This window comes from Atta cephalotes (assembly GCF_000143395.1).
Source record: "Atta cephalotes unplaced genomic scaffold scaffold00039, whole genome shotgun sequence".
NCBI classification, from domain to species: Eukaryota; Metazoa; Arthropoda; class Insecta; order Hymenoptera; family Formicidae; genus Atta; species Atta cephalotes.
This window is the reverse complement of record NW_012130103.1, coordinates 2547461-2565431: the sequence shown is the minus strand read 5'-3', so window position 1 is coordinate 2565431 and position 17971 is coordinate 2547461. Positions and strand designations below refer to the sequence as shown.

General features: G+C 31.7%; 2 protein-coding genes across 2 annotated transcripts; one reads left to right on the top strand and one right to left on the bottom strand.

Annotated features, from left to right (window-relative positions):
* Positions 1 to 8081: 8081 nt before the first annotated feature.
* Positions 8082 to 10477, bottom strand: LOC105622060 (origin recognition complex subunit 2). The gene is made up of 9 exons (XM_012203494.1): positions 10384 to 10477; positions 10141 to 10215; positions 9870 to 10073; positions 9511 to 9782; positions 9182 to 9396; positions 8982 to 9114; positions 8676 to 8916; positions 8367 to 8597; positions 8082 to 8281 (listed from the first exon to the last, which is right to left on the bottom strand). The coding sequence occupies exons 1-9, from the start codon at positions 10475 to 10477 to the stop codon at positions 8082 to 8084; spliced, it is 1665 nt and encodes a 554-aa protein (XP_012058884.1).
* Positions 10478 to 11690: 1213 nt separating this feature from the next.
* Positions 11691 to 14315, top strand: LOC105622099. Its single transcript, XM_012203531.1, has 4 exons — positions 11691 to 12020; positions 12159 to 12272; positions 13869 to 14025; positions 14125 to 14315. Exons 1-4 carry the CDS (start codon positions 11691 to 11693, stop codon positions 14313 to 14315), a joined length of 792 nt encoding a protein of 263 aa, XP_012058921.1.
* Positions 14316 to 17971: the final 3656 nt, after the last annotated feature.

Below are 17971 nucleotides of genomic sequence, written 5' to 3'. Positions count from 1 at the left end.
AGAGAGAGAGAGAGAGAGAGAGAGAGAGGAGAGGAGAAGAGAGAAAAAGAGACGACAACGAGCCTTGACGAGGGAATTGCTAACCGGTGATCGGCGCGGCGATCACGTTGGAAAAATGATTTCTCGGTCACGCAACATGACACATACATGTAACAAAACGATATGGCTAGGACAAAAGTTTTACATATGTGCGTGTGCGTACATATACATCGGGATGTCTCAATGCTAACATTGTTTTTTGAAACGGCAGATTTTTTTTTTTTTATAAATTCGAAGAATTCAAAGACAACAAAGAATTGAACGACAACACGACAAAATTGCCCATTGTATGTTAGAGTATTTTGTAATGGACAGCAAACGCCATGAGAATAAAAAAGCTACATGACAAAAAATGTGTATTTGTGTTGGAAATGATTTACTCACGTTCTTGTTACTGTTTGTGTTGAATTCTTTAACATATTCGATTGTTAATTTAACATAATATGTTATTCAAAAATTTTATGTTAAATTGATATTCAACATTTCTTAGTGTCAAAATGACACAATTTATGAATAAATGATAAAATAATGTGTTTTAAAACGTAAATTCTTGAATAAATGAATAAAACGTTAATTTAACATATCATATAATAAATGTTAAATCATGTAATAAATATCATATAATAAATATCATAATAAATATCATATAATAAATATTAATTATACTTCCATAGTTTTGTTTACAAATTATGTCAACATTCCCTACTGATCATTTCTTTACACAATATCTGTGTTTTTTAACATAATTCATCTTATATTAAACGAGCACAAAAATTTGAGTGGATCGTTATTTGGGACACGTGAAATTTATTTTATTATATTGAACACGAATTTTTCAACAGTGTAATTAAATTCCTATTAAAAGTAAAACTTTGCAAGTATAAATATAGCTTTAATTAAATTCCTATATTAAAAGATCCGCGTCGATATAACAAAATTGAAATAACATATAATAATTTTCATGAAAATTTCGTCAAGGGAAAGTCAATGTTGATTTTATCGAGGAACATATCGTTTGCACACAAGTGCCATTGGGACGTTCTGTATTATATAAAATAAAATTGATTCTTTCTCTTTCCTCTAGTTAAAGCGCCATTGTTCGAAGCGATGGTTAGTGAAAGACGAGCCCAACCCTTTTCTCCGTCTCTTGACAGTCTCCTCTTCGACCTACGTATGGCCTCGATAATAATAATTATGAAACTTGGCCGCGATAGTGAAAGTATCGCCTCGTACAGGACGTTTCATAATCAAGCGCAAACGAGCAAGTGAGCGAGCGACGTCGAATTCGAGCCGTTCGAGGCGAAAGCAAATCTCTCCCTCCGTTCGTTCATTCGTTCGTGCATCACATCTCGAAGCTATCGAGCGACGGTTTTCTCGGGGAATCGTAGCTCGGAGAAATTAGTTTGTCTTGGCAAAAGTGAAATCAGCGAAACAGTTGCGCGACGGAGTTAGAGAAAGATATGCGATCGATATATGAAAGTAAACTTTTGCAGGTTTCCCGACTTTCGCGTGTCCGAAATTGTTAACAAGAGTTACAAGCTAGATATCAGTCTTAATTAAGAAAAATAAAAGGTTGAATCAACTTTCCTTGAATAATAATGTAATAATAATCAAATCAAATCAATAAGAAATGATAGGCGGCAACTCAACGCTGCTCTACAAATATACTATATATATGTGTGTGTGTGTATGTGTGTGTGTGCGTGTGCGTGTGTGTGTGTGTGTGTGTGTGTGTGTGTGTGTGTGTGTGTACTGTATATATATACAAATATACAAATTATACAAATTCAAATGGAATTATTTAAGCATTAAGATCCAGATCCAGATCCAACTATTATAAGCCTATATTTCCTATTGGTTGTGTTCTCACATCTCCAATAAGATTCTTATTGTTTAGTCAAATCAAAATTTCAATCATAAAGTGAAAATGCGAAATCTTGGATTACTGAGATTTTTAAAATCGTTTGTGAAATCCCTCTTTGATCTCTAAATATTCAAATTAAAATAAGCTTTCCTTCAATAATCAGCAATATCTAGAGAAGAAGTTTTAAATGAATGATTCAGTGAGCATTTCTCTTCGCCCACGAGCTAAGTGTCTATTGAAGAAGAAGGGACGAATTACTTCCGCACCGTAGCTTTTAATAAAACCTCAGAGAAATCTTTCGACTCAATCTAAACGATTATAAATTCGGCGTCACGATATTTGTGTGTTAGACAAACCGGGACAATTTAACAACTTTCACGAATGCAGTTCCACGCCCGTACCTAAAGAATCAACGAAGCCGCTCTCCCAAGCTATTAACCAAAGAGCAACGCGTGGAGTGAAAACCAATTGTTCTCCTTCTTGGAAGCCCAACGCTTTTGTCAGACGCATCGTCATTCGAAATTGAAATACGATATTATTTTGCGGAAATGTTGTTTTCAATTCGCGAAATAGGCTGCGTTCAGCAAAAAACAATTTTGCAATTGTTATAAAATTTTTTTTAATATACATGATTTATGCATTTAGATCCAGGAACTAAGGGCAAGACCAAATTAAAGAATTTTATAACAATTGCAAAGCTGCACAAAGGATAGACAAATCAAATCGAGCTAGTCGAGAAAGTTGATCTAAGGCGTTTTAAATTTCGCGATAAATACAAAATTTTATTAATAATGTTAAATATTAATTTAAATTGTATTAATATTTGATATTGAAGTACATGATATATTTAATTAACAAACTTGTCACAATCAGAGATTTTAGTAGATTTAATTTTATTAATGCATCTGATTTACCGTGACTTTATATAGAAAATGTGACTTTATATAAAAAACGTGTGACTATGTTGATTTAAGGATGTACACATCTAAAAATTATATCAAAAGTATAAAAGTATTTCATAAATTGTTCTATTATTACATCTGAATATTTGTTTATAATTTAAGCACAATTTCTCTTATTTTTCTTATTGATTTAAAAGTTTTTAATTTTTTTTTTTGGTTTGCTTTGATTCTTATATATGAAATCGCGTTTTGTTTATTTGCATATTTGATGAGGAAATAAGAATTAAGTCATTGAGAAATATATTATATATTAAATCAAATTTTATACTGATTAAATAATAATAAATATTTATGTTAAAGTTTATTTGGATCCACTTATTCGATTAAAAATTATTAATTCAAAATTGCAGAAAAATATGATCATTTTGCATATAACCATTATAAGCTAAATCATTTGTTTCGTTTTTTGCAATTGTTTGACTGATATTTTTAGCTGATATTGTATAATCAAAACTATTCCTAAAAAATGTTACAATTTGTATCTCAGAAAGGAAAAAAAAACAAATAATCAGTGCAGATTTAATGCAATTAAAAAGAATAGCTTATTATTAAGACATCTTTTTTTATTTAAAAAATACAAAGGCTTGGATATTCCTGTATGTCCCATGCCATAAATATACTGTTTCTTGTTACATTCCCTAGGCTATTATAAATTTCGAAGTTGGATAGTTCATATATTTTTTTTAATCAAATTAAGTTAAAGTTAATGGCTTATAAAATTAATTTAATTAAATTAAAAGTTGCATGAACAAAAAATTAATTCAGTTAAAGTTATATTAAGATTGAACTAATTAAAATTAAATAAAAAGTTATTTTTTAAAGACATTATTTATTAAATCAGAATATTCTAATTTTTCTTAAAATTACATTATTTTAAATAACAAAACAATCACAATATAGGTCATCAAATAAATTTTATAATTTTTTTGTTAATTATATAAAATAATAAAAATATTTCTTGTACAACAAAAACTAATTTTCAATATTTTTAGATGTATTTTTATATTTTAAAATGTACAAAATTATACACAAAATTTTTATTCTTTCTTTATCGCTGATTAGACATAAAAAAAAAAGATAGAATGACGCAACAGCATTTCTTAAATACAGATCGAACCTCAGCTTTAACCATTATGAGTCACATTCATCATACACAATGAGTGAACTTTATCTGAACTAATTGCATAAAGTTTAAAATTTTACAGAAAAAAATTAATGACTTTTAGGGAGATAAAAAAAAATTTTCAACTTAAAAAAAATTAATAAATTACAAATTAATAAATTACAGTTTAAAAATAATTAAATAAAATTAAAAATTAATTCATTTAAAATTAATCTAACCAAATTAAGTTAAAAGTTTTAACTTTTTAACTTTTTATTTATTAAATATAACTTATTGTTAATTGTAACTTAATTATAACTTATTGTTACTATCTAACCCTACTAAATTTGGTACTATTGAATATTCAACTATATGACTAAAAAAAATAACAGCTAAACTATATACAATGTAGCGCCATCTATCAACACGCGTTTGAAATTAATTTCCTGGCAATATGCAATTTGAGGCGTTGATATGTACATACTTCCCCTATGATTAATGTTATTAAATATTACAAAATTACTACTTCATAAAAAAGAAATTCTAAATTAATGATTTAACAAGAATTTCTCTACATTTATAAATCAACATTCATCAAAGAGGAATGAATTATTCTCGCGACGTAAACAAATTTTACTAACTTACTTATAAATCACTGTGATCGATTTTATAAATGAATTATAAATGGCATTACCTAAGCAATCTTATTAAATAATTTGATAACTATTATGAGAGTAAAAGTTTTATGTTTCTGTTTAAAGATTTACAAAATTATCCTTTCAACAGTTAAAAAACATTTTTATTAAAATATTTTCTTAATTATCTAAAAAAATCATAACTTTACTTATTAATCTTTGTCATCAAAAAGTAATAATGCTTGCTAATTTTTATATAAAATGGTCTTCTATGTTTTCCCAATAGTTAAATGTTGAAAGTGAAAACAGTAGTAGCATAAGAATAATCATATTGCACTATTCAACATAAATAAGTCTGGCAATATCCAAACTTCAACAGAACACGTCTATAATACTATTTCGTGTCCTTCTAATAGTTACATAAAACTAAAATAAGATCAAAATGCCAATAAAACAACAAAGTATGTCAAAGAATTTTAAAGTTACTTTTTGTCATAAATAAAAAAATCAGAGAATATAAAAAATTATCATACAAAAGAAGATTGATATTTTATATATGTTTTGTGTGTGTGTATTGTGTTTCATTAATTACACACACTTGTGCACAGTGTCTTTTCAGATACAGTGTGTAACAATAATATACTATTACACAAAATGGAGTAAATAACGAGATAAAAGTAATAAGCATAAAATTGGTTTAGAATGACAACATATGGACAGCAAACAGCATTCAGAGTTACACTGCTCCATATTGGCAGTCGAAGTGATCTGCATTTCAAAGTAGTTCTCTTTCAAAGAGGAAAAATAACAATTTAAAATACTTACCTAGAAACAGGAAAAAACAGTTTAATAATTGTTGTAACAACTGAACCAGTCACACAGGCTTATTCGACAAACACAATCTGTAACAAATGAATATTTATGTCAGTTATGACATATATATCTGGAATCAAAATTTATATTTGATCCCCAGGTACAAAAATGAGACAAAAAAATTATAAACATGATCGTCGCTCTACTGGTAACTTAATGATAATTATTCTCGTTAAATCAACTATAATTCAGTTTTTTGTCTCATAGAGAAGAAATTGATAATCTAAGAAAAAATATTTCACAAGAGGAACTGAGGAACCTCTCGTTCATAAATTTTAAAGATTCCGTACAAGATTATATTCCGTAAGACTATATTATAAGAACAAGAGACAATTCGGTATGAGACAAAGCGGCATGAATTTAGAAAATGTCCCCACGCTCCGAAGTTCCGACACGAATGTCTTCGCGAATACCTCGCAAGTGACATCGCTGTTTTCCCAGGAAAAACGTGCACGCCGCTACTTCTCCATGACACGGCGCGGCGTTTTGCTCTCTCCCTCTCTTTTCTCTCTTTCTCACTTCCTCTCTACACACAACTTAATCCGAAAGTCAAGGTTGCGCGCGCGCGTGCGACTTACCAGTGTAAGGTCAGAGCGGTCATGCGAGGAACGCGTTGTTTACGTCGTCGATTGACGAAGCCGGGCGCCGTTTAGACTGCAACAGTTTCGCAGATTTCACGAATCCCATTCGCGAATGTCGCGACGACAATCGCGAACACAACGCGACGGCCGGACAGGCCGAGATTTCCTTTCCTTTTCGTCCACGAAAGAGAAATGGAGCTCACGCATCTACGACGAACCGACTAACCGTTGGCGCCGATCGCGACTTTCGAACTGTTGCGATTATCGAAGTCGCAATCGACGTGAATCGGACAACTTCGCAGTGCCGCGCTTCGAGGCGCATAACCTAACATCGCTATTCTGTCCAGATTTCGCCGAAGCACGTCGCAATGAAAACGACATTTCAGAAGTGACTATATTTGCGCGTGGAAGCGGTGTCTTGTTGTTCATTGTGCGATCACATTAAATAACTTCTTTCGTATATCGTTCACTTATCACGTATAAAAATAGTCCTCTAAACACGGACACGTTGGCGCCTTCATTTGACTCGCGTTAATTTCGTGATGCTCCGCAAGTCGCGTGATCGGCGGAACAATTTCATTAGACTGCGCATGCGTGCACTACGTCTCTTGATTACGAATTACGGTTAACGCAATGCTACAAATGCTTTAAAACAATTTTTGATTGGTCAATTTGTAAAATTCTTTTTTCTAATTGGCCAACCAAACGCTTCAAAGCATTTATAGTGACACTTTGACCGCAGCCCACGTGTGACTTATTTTTCACAATGATAATAAAATGCAACATATTCTATTTTTCATAGATATCTTGAATTTGTAACAAGGAAACAATATTTTGGAATGGATTTATAATGTACATAATCTATTTCTATGTGATATCAAAGAAGTTAGTTATTTTTGTATTTTCATTATAATTTCAATAAAGCCATTTTTCATTTACTATAAGTCTGTTTATATAACATTTTTTTCTTGAAATTTAAAAATAAAGTAAATTAAAAAGTTTCAACGAATAAAATTCAAACATAGAAAAATAAATAAAAAGCTAAGGAGATTGGCTGACAAGATTCAATTTAAAAATTTGTAATCATTCAGATTTGTTCATAATTTCATTTTTTAAATATAATAATACATTAAATTATTTATTATGTTGCTACATAAAATAATGAAAGTGTGAAGGCGATTATGAATCAAATAAAACCATTCTCAAATAGCTTGGGTAATCGGACAACTTCCAAATCACGTTGAAAGTACCAGTTCTCGTCCGATCACTGAAGTCAAGCAACGTTGAGCACGATTAGTACTTGGATGGGTGACCGCTTGGGAACACCGTGTGATGTTGTCCCTCAATTTTTTGCTTCTATAAGGAAATTTTATAAAGATCATACTAATAAGATATTAAGAATCAACTGTGACTTCAAGGAATTTTTTGGTTACAATTTTTTTTTTACAATCAATAGAGAGATAATTGACCAATATTCGATATACAAATTAATTTTTTTATTACTAAGTATTTAAATAATTAACTTTTGATGCAATTTAAAATTCACCACATTAAATGATTTATATCTCATCAATAAAAATGCATATTTAAGATGCAATATATATTGTAAAATTTTTTTCCATAATTATCGCTTACACGAATAATCAAATCTGAATAACAAAATTGCAGTTTTAAATTGAACGTGAATATTATTAGGTTCTAAATGCAAGTAGATACATATTAAACATCAGGATAATAATAAATCATAAAATTAATGTCATAAGCATTGTATGAATTAAATCTAAATTTAAATTATACGAATTTTTAAGATTGTCGATCTTTAATATCACATTATTGGTGTTTATATAACTTTTTATGAAATATTTTTTATATAAAATACAATGAACGAAAAATAAAATGCGATAAATTAGTGATATGTAATAAAGAAATTAAAAGTTTAATTCAGTCATTAAACTATTATTTTCCTTATAACTATCATAAAAATTACAACTATTATAAAAATATACTTTTTCTTATGTTCATCAATTATGATCCATGTTGTTCCATAAATTGTTTAAGAAGAGACTTATCAAGAGGTATCGTCAGATGTTCAGCGCCATCAACTGTACGTTTAATTCTTAGCAATTTATGATCAATGAATTCAGTTAACTGTGCCCTTAATGTCAAATCGGAACTAACTAGAAACTGTTCGCGTGCTGCTCGATATAGATCCCTAAATGGCATTCCTAAAATGGCATCATGATCATCAAATTATCATTAAATATAGTTAATATGATATAATAGAATAGTAATTGATTGAATAATAATTACCTGTAAAATTACTACTGCTGTTGCTCAATTGATATTCAACAAGAATCAAATAAATTGCTCGAGCATTTGACGTGAGGGACAGGAAGACATTCTGGAGAGAGGATAACATGAGTCCACTACTTTGCTGAACTAATAAGGAACTTTCATATGATGTTTCCGCTTGATATGGCAATAATGTTGTTGCATCCCACCAATAAAAATTAAACTTGGCGCATTTTACATGGTCCCAAACTAAATCAATAAATTAGCGACATTAACTAGTAATAAATCAACTTCCAAATCAGCATAAATATGATAAATATAACTTACGAAGTGGTGCATTTATATGATCAACAGATGCTAGGATATGAATATTTGGAATGGCTGCTAAACTGGCAAGTATATTTTGAGCTTTATTCGAACGCAGCATTACTCCATCAATATTGTGAATTAATAAATAAAGTCGATCATCCGGATTATCTCCCATAACTGTTTCTATAAGTTCTAAACAATCATTAAGATTTGTTGGACAATTTAAATCTAACAAATCAATTATTATGTTATCAAGTATCTGAAATAACATTTAATATAGAACTTTCGTACATATCTTTTTAATTAATAATAGAGTTAACATACATCTTTTAGTGTTAAACTAGGAAAAAATCCATTTATAACTAATGTTGGATAATCTTCTATAATCTCATTATGAAAATCATTTATCAAATTTCTTTTTGAACCTACTCCATGAAGTAGCAGACTGTAACCTTCTCTAAAATATAATACAAATTTTAAAATAACATTTCGTTATAAAATATTCAATTATATTTAATACTTACTCCAATATGAATTGCCACATAGGAAAAAACGATGTACAATTTTCTGTCAATGAACAAATACGATTTTTGTGTATCGTAGAAATATGATTTTGATTTATTAATAACTTTCCTAGTGATTCTTTTGTGAGACGAGTGTTCTTAAGTCTTTCTAATGTACGATCAGATGTAATTATTTTTTCTGATTGAGATTCAAAATATTCGTCAGTTTGTATGTGCTTTAAATATTTAAAAAAAAATTCATCAATAAACTATATATATATATATATATTATAATTAAAATATTTACATATAATTTGCTATTTAAGACCATCTTGTTAATCCCAACTTACATAATCTTTATAAGCAACAGTTTTACATCCTTTTCCTGTTTTCCTAGGTGTACTTCGTACCTCACGTTTCAATAAAGGTTTCACTTTTTGTATAACTTTCCTTCTAATATTATTTTCTTGATTTACATCAGAATTGTCACTACTCTCACTTTTATCAGAAGTTTCAGAAGATTCTAAACTGGCTTCATCATTTGAAGGTATATATTCGCTGTCTTCTGACACGCTCTCATTGCCACTTGAAGTTACACTGGGCAAATATCGTTTTCGAGATACTAAGTTATTAGAAAAAAAAGAAATTAAAAGATGCAAATATGTTTTTTACAATTTGTAATAAAGTATGTATTTATGAAATAGGATACTTTTGATATCCTTCTTGGTCGTTTGATTGTCAGGGTTTATGATAACTTTGTCAAGAATGACTTTTAAGATTGGAAGTGTTTTAAAACTTTTTGGAGTCTCAGGTGTACGGCACTGATTAGCTTTAATCATCATGCTATTTCTTTTTGTTGGTGTTTGAAATCCATATAGTTTTCTTCCACTTACATCCTTCTCAGAAAATAATTCTAAAACATATCAATACAACATTAGATAAGAATAAAATAGCTACCCATATAAATCTTTAGCAATTACCAAGTGGTTTTTGTACATCTTCTTCGATATCTTTTAGTTGTTCTTCTATCTCAGCATTCAATATATTAGTTTGTGCTACAAAAATATAAACAATACACTGATTACAGATGCAGTATAACAAATCATAGTTTGAATTAAACTGAATAAATCTTAAAGACAAACTACTTCTACAAGATTTATATTAATTAACAATTATATTATCTAACCAAATATTTATAATAATTTATATTAATGTAATCTTACGACTGCTAACAAGTGTTTCCTCATCACTGACTTCTGTATATTTTACGCGAGATTTTATTCGCGTAGATCTTCTCACATTTCTGGCAGAAGCCATTTTTCACAAAATTTTCTATGTCGTACGTCTTTCTTTTTTCTAAATGGTAGTACTAGATTTCCTAATCGAATCCTATTTGACTAATAATAAATTAAGATAACAGAGTAGTGTGAATATTTGGTTAGAAGACATTGAAAAATAAGATGAAAAATCATTAATAAAAAAAAAGCGGCGCTGTCTCACAAATCGAGATATTAGATATTAAAAACCCGACATCCTTACAAAAGTATACGTTTTTGTTAATGAAGTGATTAAGAGTAAAAAAACTGATAATATTGTACTAATTTTATGACTTATTAGTAAAGAGAAACCTGAGAACCTGAAAAGCCATACCGGCTTGTTTCCTGTTACCGCCGAAATCGGCTAAAGTCACTAGATATATAAAGGGAGCTTTCTAGGGGTGCGTTCTAAAACTTGACTCTGTCAACTCCGAGTATTTGTCATCTGTATTCAACATTCGGTGACTAACAAGGATAAAATGATACTTAAGTTAACAGAGTTTAATTTTGGAACCCAGAGGCACAAATCGAAGATTGACGCACAGAATCATTTCATTTTTGTTTCTTACTGATTATTGAATAAGGGCAGAATGACTCTTGTATGAATTTGTGTCGCTTGCTGGAAAGTTCCCTTTTATGAACTATTCTAATTGATTGTTTCAGCGACAAAAGAATCACGTGATCAAAATGGACGCTTGATATTCATTTTGACTACGTGTTTTCACAGTCGGTTTGAGCAGCTCATGAAAAAGAATGAGATTGATGATTAAAAGATTGAAGTTTAACCAAAAAAATAGAACAAAAAGAGTCAAAATTTCTTTGTCCTCATTGATAAAATTTCAATCTTTAATCTTTAATCTCAATCTTCAATTGCATCGTCTGATTCCGGTCTAAGCGTAGTTGTAAGTGGTGTAATTGTAAGAATTGACCAATCACAAATATTCTCCTCACATTCGACTTGATTGGTCAATTCTTACAACTACACTGCTTACAACACGTTTACGATTATTATAAATAGACCTTTCTGCTGTTCCGTCGAAGTGTGAACGCGCCTTGAAGGAATAGTAGGCCAGAGACGAAAGAGAACGAGCGTAACGAAACATAACCTATCAAAAGTATCAAATGTGTTCTTTGCTCGTGTTTTACTGCTATGCTTGGTGAAAACATTTTGTTTTCGAATAGTTTATACCATAATTTAGGACAATTTTTAAAAAATGACAGACTCCGCTAACGAAGATTCGGTAACGGAACTGAACACGCAATTGAATAAATCGATGGTATTGATGGAGAACATCGAGGATATGCTATCTCCAAATCACAAGCGTAAATCTATCACAATAAAGACAGAAGAGCCGTCCAAAGTGCATAGCAGTCCTGTTAAAGGATCGCGCAAAAGCATTCTGAAAAAATCTAAGAAATCGATTGACAAAAACGCGGCGGATGATGAGATTGTGCAAACCTCAAACGACAACGCTAATGGATCTAAGGAAGTGACATTTAATGGATTGTCATTATCCACTTCAGTTTTGTCCAGACCGTGCACTGTAAGTGGATCATTGTTCCGTTTAAATTTCAATTTTTATTATTTTAATTTTGATTAGTTTCTACATATTTAATTTCTATTTAAGTATAATTTTAATTATGAAAGAATAAGTCTGTGCTATTGTCTATTTATCTTTCAGCTTAAAGAAATAGTTGAAAAGGAGACATTGAATGAGGAAAATGCACCTTCCACATTTAATTTGGAAGATGTATCAGACAGTGAAGAAATTTGGATAATGGACATCCCTAGATTAGTAAGTCTAGATAATGGAAGAAACATAGTTTAATCTCATAATTAAGATTGTCTTAAGCATCGACGAAATATTATTAAAGATGATCGATGGAAAATTTGCATGTTAAAATTTATGTGATTAAAGCCCAGTTGCACTAATGTTATTTTGACTTTAAGCAAGGATTAAAACTATCTCTGTTTTGTTTTAAAACAAAAGAGAGACAGAGAGTTTTAAGTCTTGCTTAAAGTCAAAGTGACGTTGGTGCAGCCTAAAAGTAAAAAACTGATAATATGGTTTTAATTTCATAATTTAGTTTCGCAGACATGTATATGTGTTTATACTTGTAATAATACTTTTTTATTTAAAACTGTGATTTTAATGTTTTCATCTTAGTTTGATTATCAATAGAGATAACTATAGAAAAAAATTGTAATTTTTTGGCAATATGTAAGGTATAGCATTTAAAGTATGCGTACTTATTTATACAGTATGTATATAATAAAAAATCATTAATTTAATAATAAATTATCAAAATATTAATAATTGTAAATATTTATGTTAATGTAAATTTTTATTATTTGTCAGTAATGTCATTCTTTGCTCGTCTCTGAGTTCCATTGACAGTTACGAAAATTTTCCAAGGACTAATGAATCTTTAATAATATCTCGTCAATGCCTTAAATAATGAGAACAATTTTAATATCTCAATTTATAATAGGTGCAGATCTTTTTAACCTTTTATTCTAACTTCTAAATTTTGGCTTTTCTGGCAAAAAAAGTTTCCAATACTACCTTAAAGATCATGGATACAAAAAACTGAAATAGTAAAACATAAGCAGTAAGCGAATTGATCAATCACAGTAGAGTTCATAACATAACATAGAGATCATAACATAAACAGTAGCCAATTCAATATATTGGTTTCCTTACTGCTTACATCTCACTACTTTAAGTTTTTTGTAATAAGACTCTTTAATATTCCATTGTCTATTTAACATTTGCAACACTTGTGAATATCATTTCATGTCATATCATCTTCTTGTCATCAAATTAACATTAAATATTAAACAAGAATAATGCATGCGAGTATTGCAAATATTAAAGAAAACACTCTAAGAGTATATTCAAACAAATTTGTATAATCATATTAATGTATACATAAGGAAACTTATTCAATTGCATTTTATGTGCATAACAGAAATACAATTGAATAATCTTCTCTTAAATAATTTTTTCTTTATGCATATATTTATCTGAATAGACTGTAAGTTTTATAAACAAATTGATTAGATCTCAATTATAAAGTTTAGAGCAAATTTAGCTTATAGCAAATTAAGATCAGCTCAGAGTTTAGAGCAAAAAATTAAAAGCTTATTGTAGTTCTTTTTCAAAGAATTCTGAACTGGTTCTGATACAATAAGTCTTATACAATAAGTTAGAAACAAATTGTATCTGTCTCTTTAATTTATTGTACCAGAGTACACCAGTTCAAAACTTGGAATAGTATTTCAAAATTATATTTAAGATAATCTTGAATGTAAGATTGAACTGGCAAAATGAACTAACCTATGTTTTTAATATTTCGAGACATTGAGGATATGATTTTGTGTTACATAGGTAGACCCACAAGAGCTTCATGGTCAGACTATAGTTTTCGAAAACAAATCAAAGTTCAAAATTAAAAACGAACGATATTGTATAGTCGCTCATAATACAAATCACAATATAACGTGTGTTCTTAATTCCAAGAAGGATGCTCCACAGTACAAAACTGGTAAAAAAATTTTTATTATGACATCAAAATAGAAGTTTTGCATGTTCCTTTGTTATATTATTTCTTTTTAATTTATTAATACTGATATTTCTTGTATAGTAAATATTAAGCCTGCTGGTTTCTTGTCAATAAGAAGAAAATTGTCTGAAGCACCGGAAGTAAAGCCGATACCTATCGAGAGCTCTGGCGTACAATTCCCTAATAATTTAAGAACAAGGCATCCACTGTTTGGCGTTATTCCCAAACAAGGAAAGAGCTCAAAGAAACGTAACTCAGTCAAAACAAGCTAGAAATTATGAATATAAATATAACTTGAATTTAATTTCAGTTGGATTTAATTCTAAATGACTTAAGTCTAAATGATTTTATAAAATAGATATAATAATTTGGTACAAACCATTTTTTAAAATAATCTGTAAAGATGTTTACACACATTATAATGACTTATAATTATAATGATTATGACAGTACACAATTTTTTTAAGTTCATTGTTCAACAAAAAAAAATGATTGAAATGATAAGGATAATATTTTGTAATTATTATAAAAATATATATAATGTGTGTAATAATATGAGTTTATTTTATATTGTTAGAATCGTTAAGTCTGCTCTGTCTATCACAAGCGATATGTCAAAAAATTTGGGACACTATATAGTTTTAGTATTTATATATTCCAGATATAAGTAGTTATAACATTCATTTTATATATTGCAAAAAAATTTACAGGGACTATACAGATGATATGGCCTTAATTATTTGCAAAAATACAATAGAATTAATTTTTAAGCTGCTATTTCGAACGATGGATGGAAGTCACCATATGGAAATTCGATATCCATTGGCTGCATCAATTTGGTAACTTAGCTGCGAGAGTGGGAATTGATAGAAATTTAGAAAATGAGCTGATAAAAGACATGCAAAACAAAGATCATGGGCTAGTTTACATCGCGCACTTGATAATTATACTAACTATACTAGTAACTTTCTATTGAATTATTTCACTTTCGTCGGTAAACATATACATGATATGTGTATTAAATTGATCATTTTTTATTATACCACTTTGGTACATTATGCTTTAGATACATTACTGAAATTAAAACGATTTATTAGTTAATACAAGTGAGATTGCGATTGTGATTTGGACTGGAATTTAACCAATCAGAAGAAAGAAAATCAATCTCAAGTTTAATGAACTTTGCTTTGATTGATTAAAAAGTTTTTTATACTTTATATGCTAGTTTTTATACGCACATTTATATTGCCCTTTGAAGAAGTGGATGTCAACTACATAACAATATGCACTTTTTTTATTATTCTCTGGAAATAAATTGCTGATATCATTCTTAAATTGTCTGTATTACGGACTAAATTAACGGACTAAATACGCAATAATTTTTGTATAACAATTATTTTTTCCTCTTCTACAGATTTAAAAATCATTTTCCAGGATTGATGTATACACATTAATACGTGTATGTAGAATTTATGCCGAGAACGAAAAATTTTAAATTGACATCTTACTCCAATATGACGTCAAAGCTGGCTTATATCATAAATTTTCTGCATTTAACAGAAAAAGCAGCTTTGCAACTGTTGTAAAATTCTTTAATATGTTTGGTCTTGCTCTTAATTCCTCATTGGATCTAAATGTATAAATCAATCATATTCAAAAATTTTACAACAGTTGCAAAGCTGCTTTCTCTGCTGAACATAGCCATAGATAATAATAAGATAATAATAAGAATTCCTAGACATAGGCCATAGGTATTTATAGTCGGATCTTATATTTAAGATTGTCTTAAGTACAGTCTTAAGATATCATGAACCAATCAAAAGATCACATTAGCAACGTAAGACATTACTTCAGACGATCTTAAAATATGACTATGAATTCCGATGTATATCTGAATTCTTATTATATCTATGATTTGTATCAATATATAGAAATGTCAAACAGCGAATTGCTAATATAAATTATTGCCATATCGGCATTGAATTATTCAATATCTAGGATATCGCCTATCACTAATAGCACGATATTCAATCAACGTATTGCTTTTCCAGAAGAGCCGTACGCTGATTGGATTTCGCGAATTGTGCTGGTGTGACGGAGTCATAAAATGCATACTGAATGCGATAGGCGATGAGCGATGGACGATATCCAATGAGAACTCTACTTTGCATCATCACGTGAGTAAAAGCAAAGCTTTCATTGGATATCGCTTATTACTCATCGCGTCCAGTGTGTAGTAGATATTAAGTGGAAAGGCCGCGGCGGCGCGCGCGACATCCGGCTTGTGCGCAATCGCAGCCAAACACCAACCGCGAATCCCGGGGCCAGAGTGGAACACTAGAGAAAAATTTCCCAGTAGAGAGAGAGATTTGTTAGCGGAAAAGTCGTGAGTTGATGTAAGTAAATAAAGGACCGTGCGAAAGATACACTTGTCGTCGACGCGCGTTTACGGGCAGGCCGTCAACGTGCAAAAGACTTGAATCAAATTCGACACGGAAATGTCCATAGCGGATCGATGTTTAGTTAAAGCATGATTTAGTTTGGCCTCGCGATTAAGGTTAAAGTGAATCAGGGGTATGTGCTCGTGGCTTTTCAGGCCAGCAACCCCTCTGGCGGATGGATCGCGGAATCTCGTGTGACGTTCGCGATGCTATGATGAACGCCATCCTCGTCGTCATCGTCGCCGTCGCTCGTGCGCCTCTGATACGCGCGATTGCTCGTTGCATTTACATAAATGGAAAGCTCGGGGCGCGTCGCCGCGGGTAGGTCGATCTCGCAGTCGCGATCATCTCCCGCGGAAGTCTCGTGCCCTAGTCAGGAAAAAGATGTATCTCTCAAGAGAGAGAGATAAAGATAGAGAGAGAGAGAGAGAGAGAGAGAGAAAAGGAGAAAGACACACGAGCGAGAGAAACGACAAGAGCGAGATCGACGAAAGAAAAGATTGAGATCAACAATCGAGATGAGGAAGTCTTCCTTTCTCGACGATGTGATTCGATAGTAACATAATGGTAGTCCGTCTCTCTCTCTCTCTCTCTCTCGTCCACCTCGTCGACACCGTTTGTCCTCCCCATCCATCTATCCCTCCCTGTGACCCTTCTCGCGTTCCTCCGACTGTCCCCTCCCCCTTCCCCCCTCTGTCCCCTTCGAAAATGTTTCTTTCTCTCGCCCACTCGTTGGCAATTTTCCCCCCTCAGGGACTTGGCTGTCGCGAAACTCGCGAAACATAAATCGTCCTTGCGTACTCGTGGCCTAGGAAGCGAGAACGAGAGGTGGAATTTACGTATCATGCCCCACCACCGCCGGCCACTAACCGTGGATAGGATTTTCGCGTGGGTCTCTCTGTTATTATGGCGTAGCTAGTGAAACTCTCTCTCGCTCTCTGCTGGGGCTTCTCTCTCGCGGACGCCAACCAACAGCTGTTTCGCCTAATCGTCGCCCTCTGGTTCGCGTTTTTCGTCGCGCGACGAAGAAGGGAGAAAGAAAGTGCGAGAAAAGAAGGGAGATTGAGGGACGCGTGAGAAGAAACGAGTCGACGTACCGAGTCGCGCGCGAGAAAGTGAGAGGAAAAGAAAGAAAAAGAAAGTAGAAAACGGTGCACAGGATTTTTCTGCCGAACCTTCTCTTCCTCCCCCTCACCCCCCCCATTCATTGGTCACCGACGACCTCGACGTCACGGTGAGATGACGTTGTCGACCCTCGTGCGTAGGGCGTCGTGCGATCCCTCGTGCGTAATCGCACGAGAATTCCAGTATGCACGTCTCCTTTGTTCACTGCACCTCTCTCGCCATTCGTTCTCCTTCTCCCTCCCCTCCCACTTCGCCGTCTCCCCCCTTTTTCTCGCGCAGATCTGACAGCTCCTGTCAAAACGGAACTCGCGGAGTTCGTGACCTGTCGTCGCCCTTTCGGTCCGCTCTTCTCTCTCTCTCTC

Bases quoted from the DNA above. Each gene is read 5' to 3' on its own strand.
- LOC105622060 (XM_012203494.1), bottom strand. From the start codon at position 10,477: ATGGCTTCTGCCAGAAATGTGAGAAGATCTACGCGAATAAAATCTCGC. The intron at 8,917-8,981 runs GTATGTTAACTC...ATGTTATTTCAG, and splicing joins CTAGTTTAACACTAAAAGAT to ATACTTGATAACATAATAAT. The intron at 8,598-8,675 runs GTAAGTTATATT...TTATTGATTTAG, and splicing joins TCATATAAATGCACCACTTC to TTTGGGACCATGTAAAATGC.
- LOC105622099 (XM_012203531.1), top strand. From the start codon at position 11,691: ATGACAGACTCCGCTAACGAAGATTCGGTAACGGAACTGAACACGCAA. The intron at 12,021-12,158 runs GTAAGTGGATCA...TTTATCTTTCAG, and splicing joins TTTTGTCCAGACCGTGCACT to CTTAAAGAAATAGTTGAAAA. The intron at 12,273-13,868 runs GTAAGTCTAGAT...TGTGTTACATAG, and splicing joins TAATGGACATCCCTAGATTA to GTAGACCCACAAGAGCTTCA.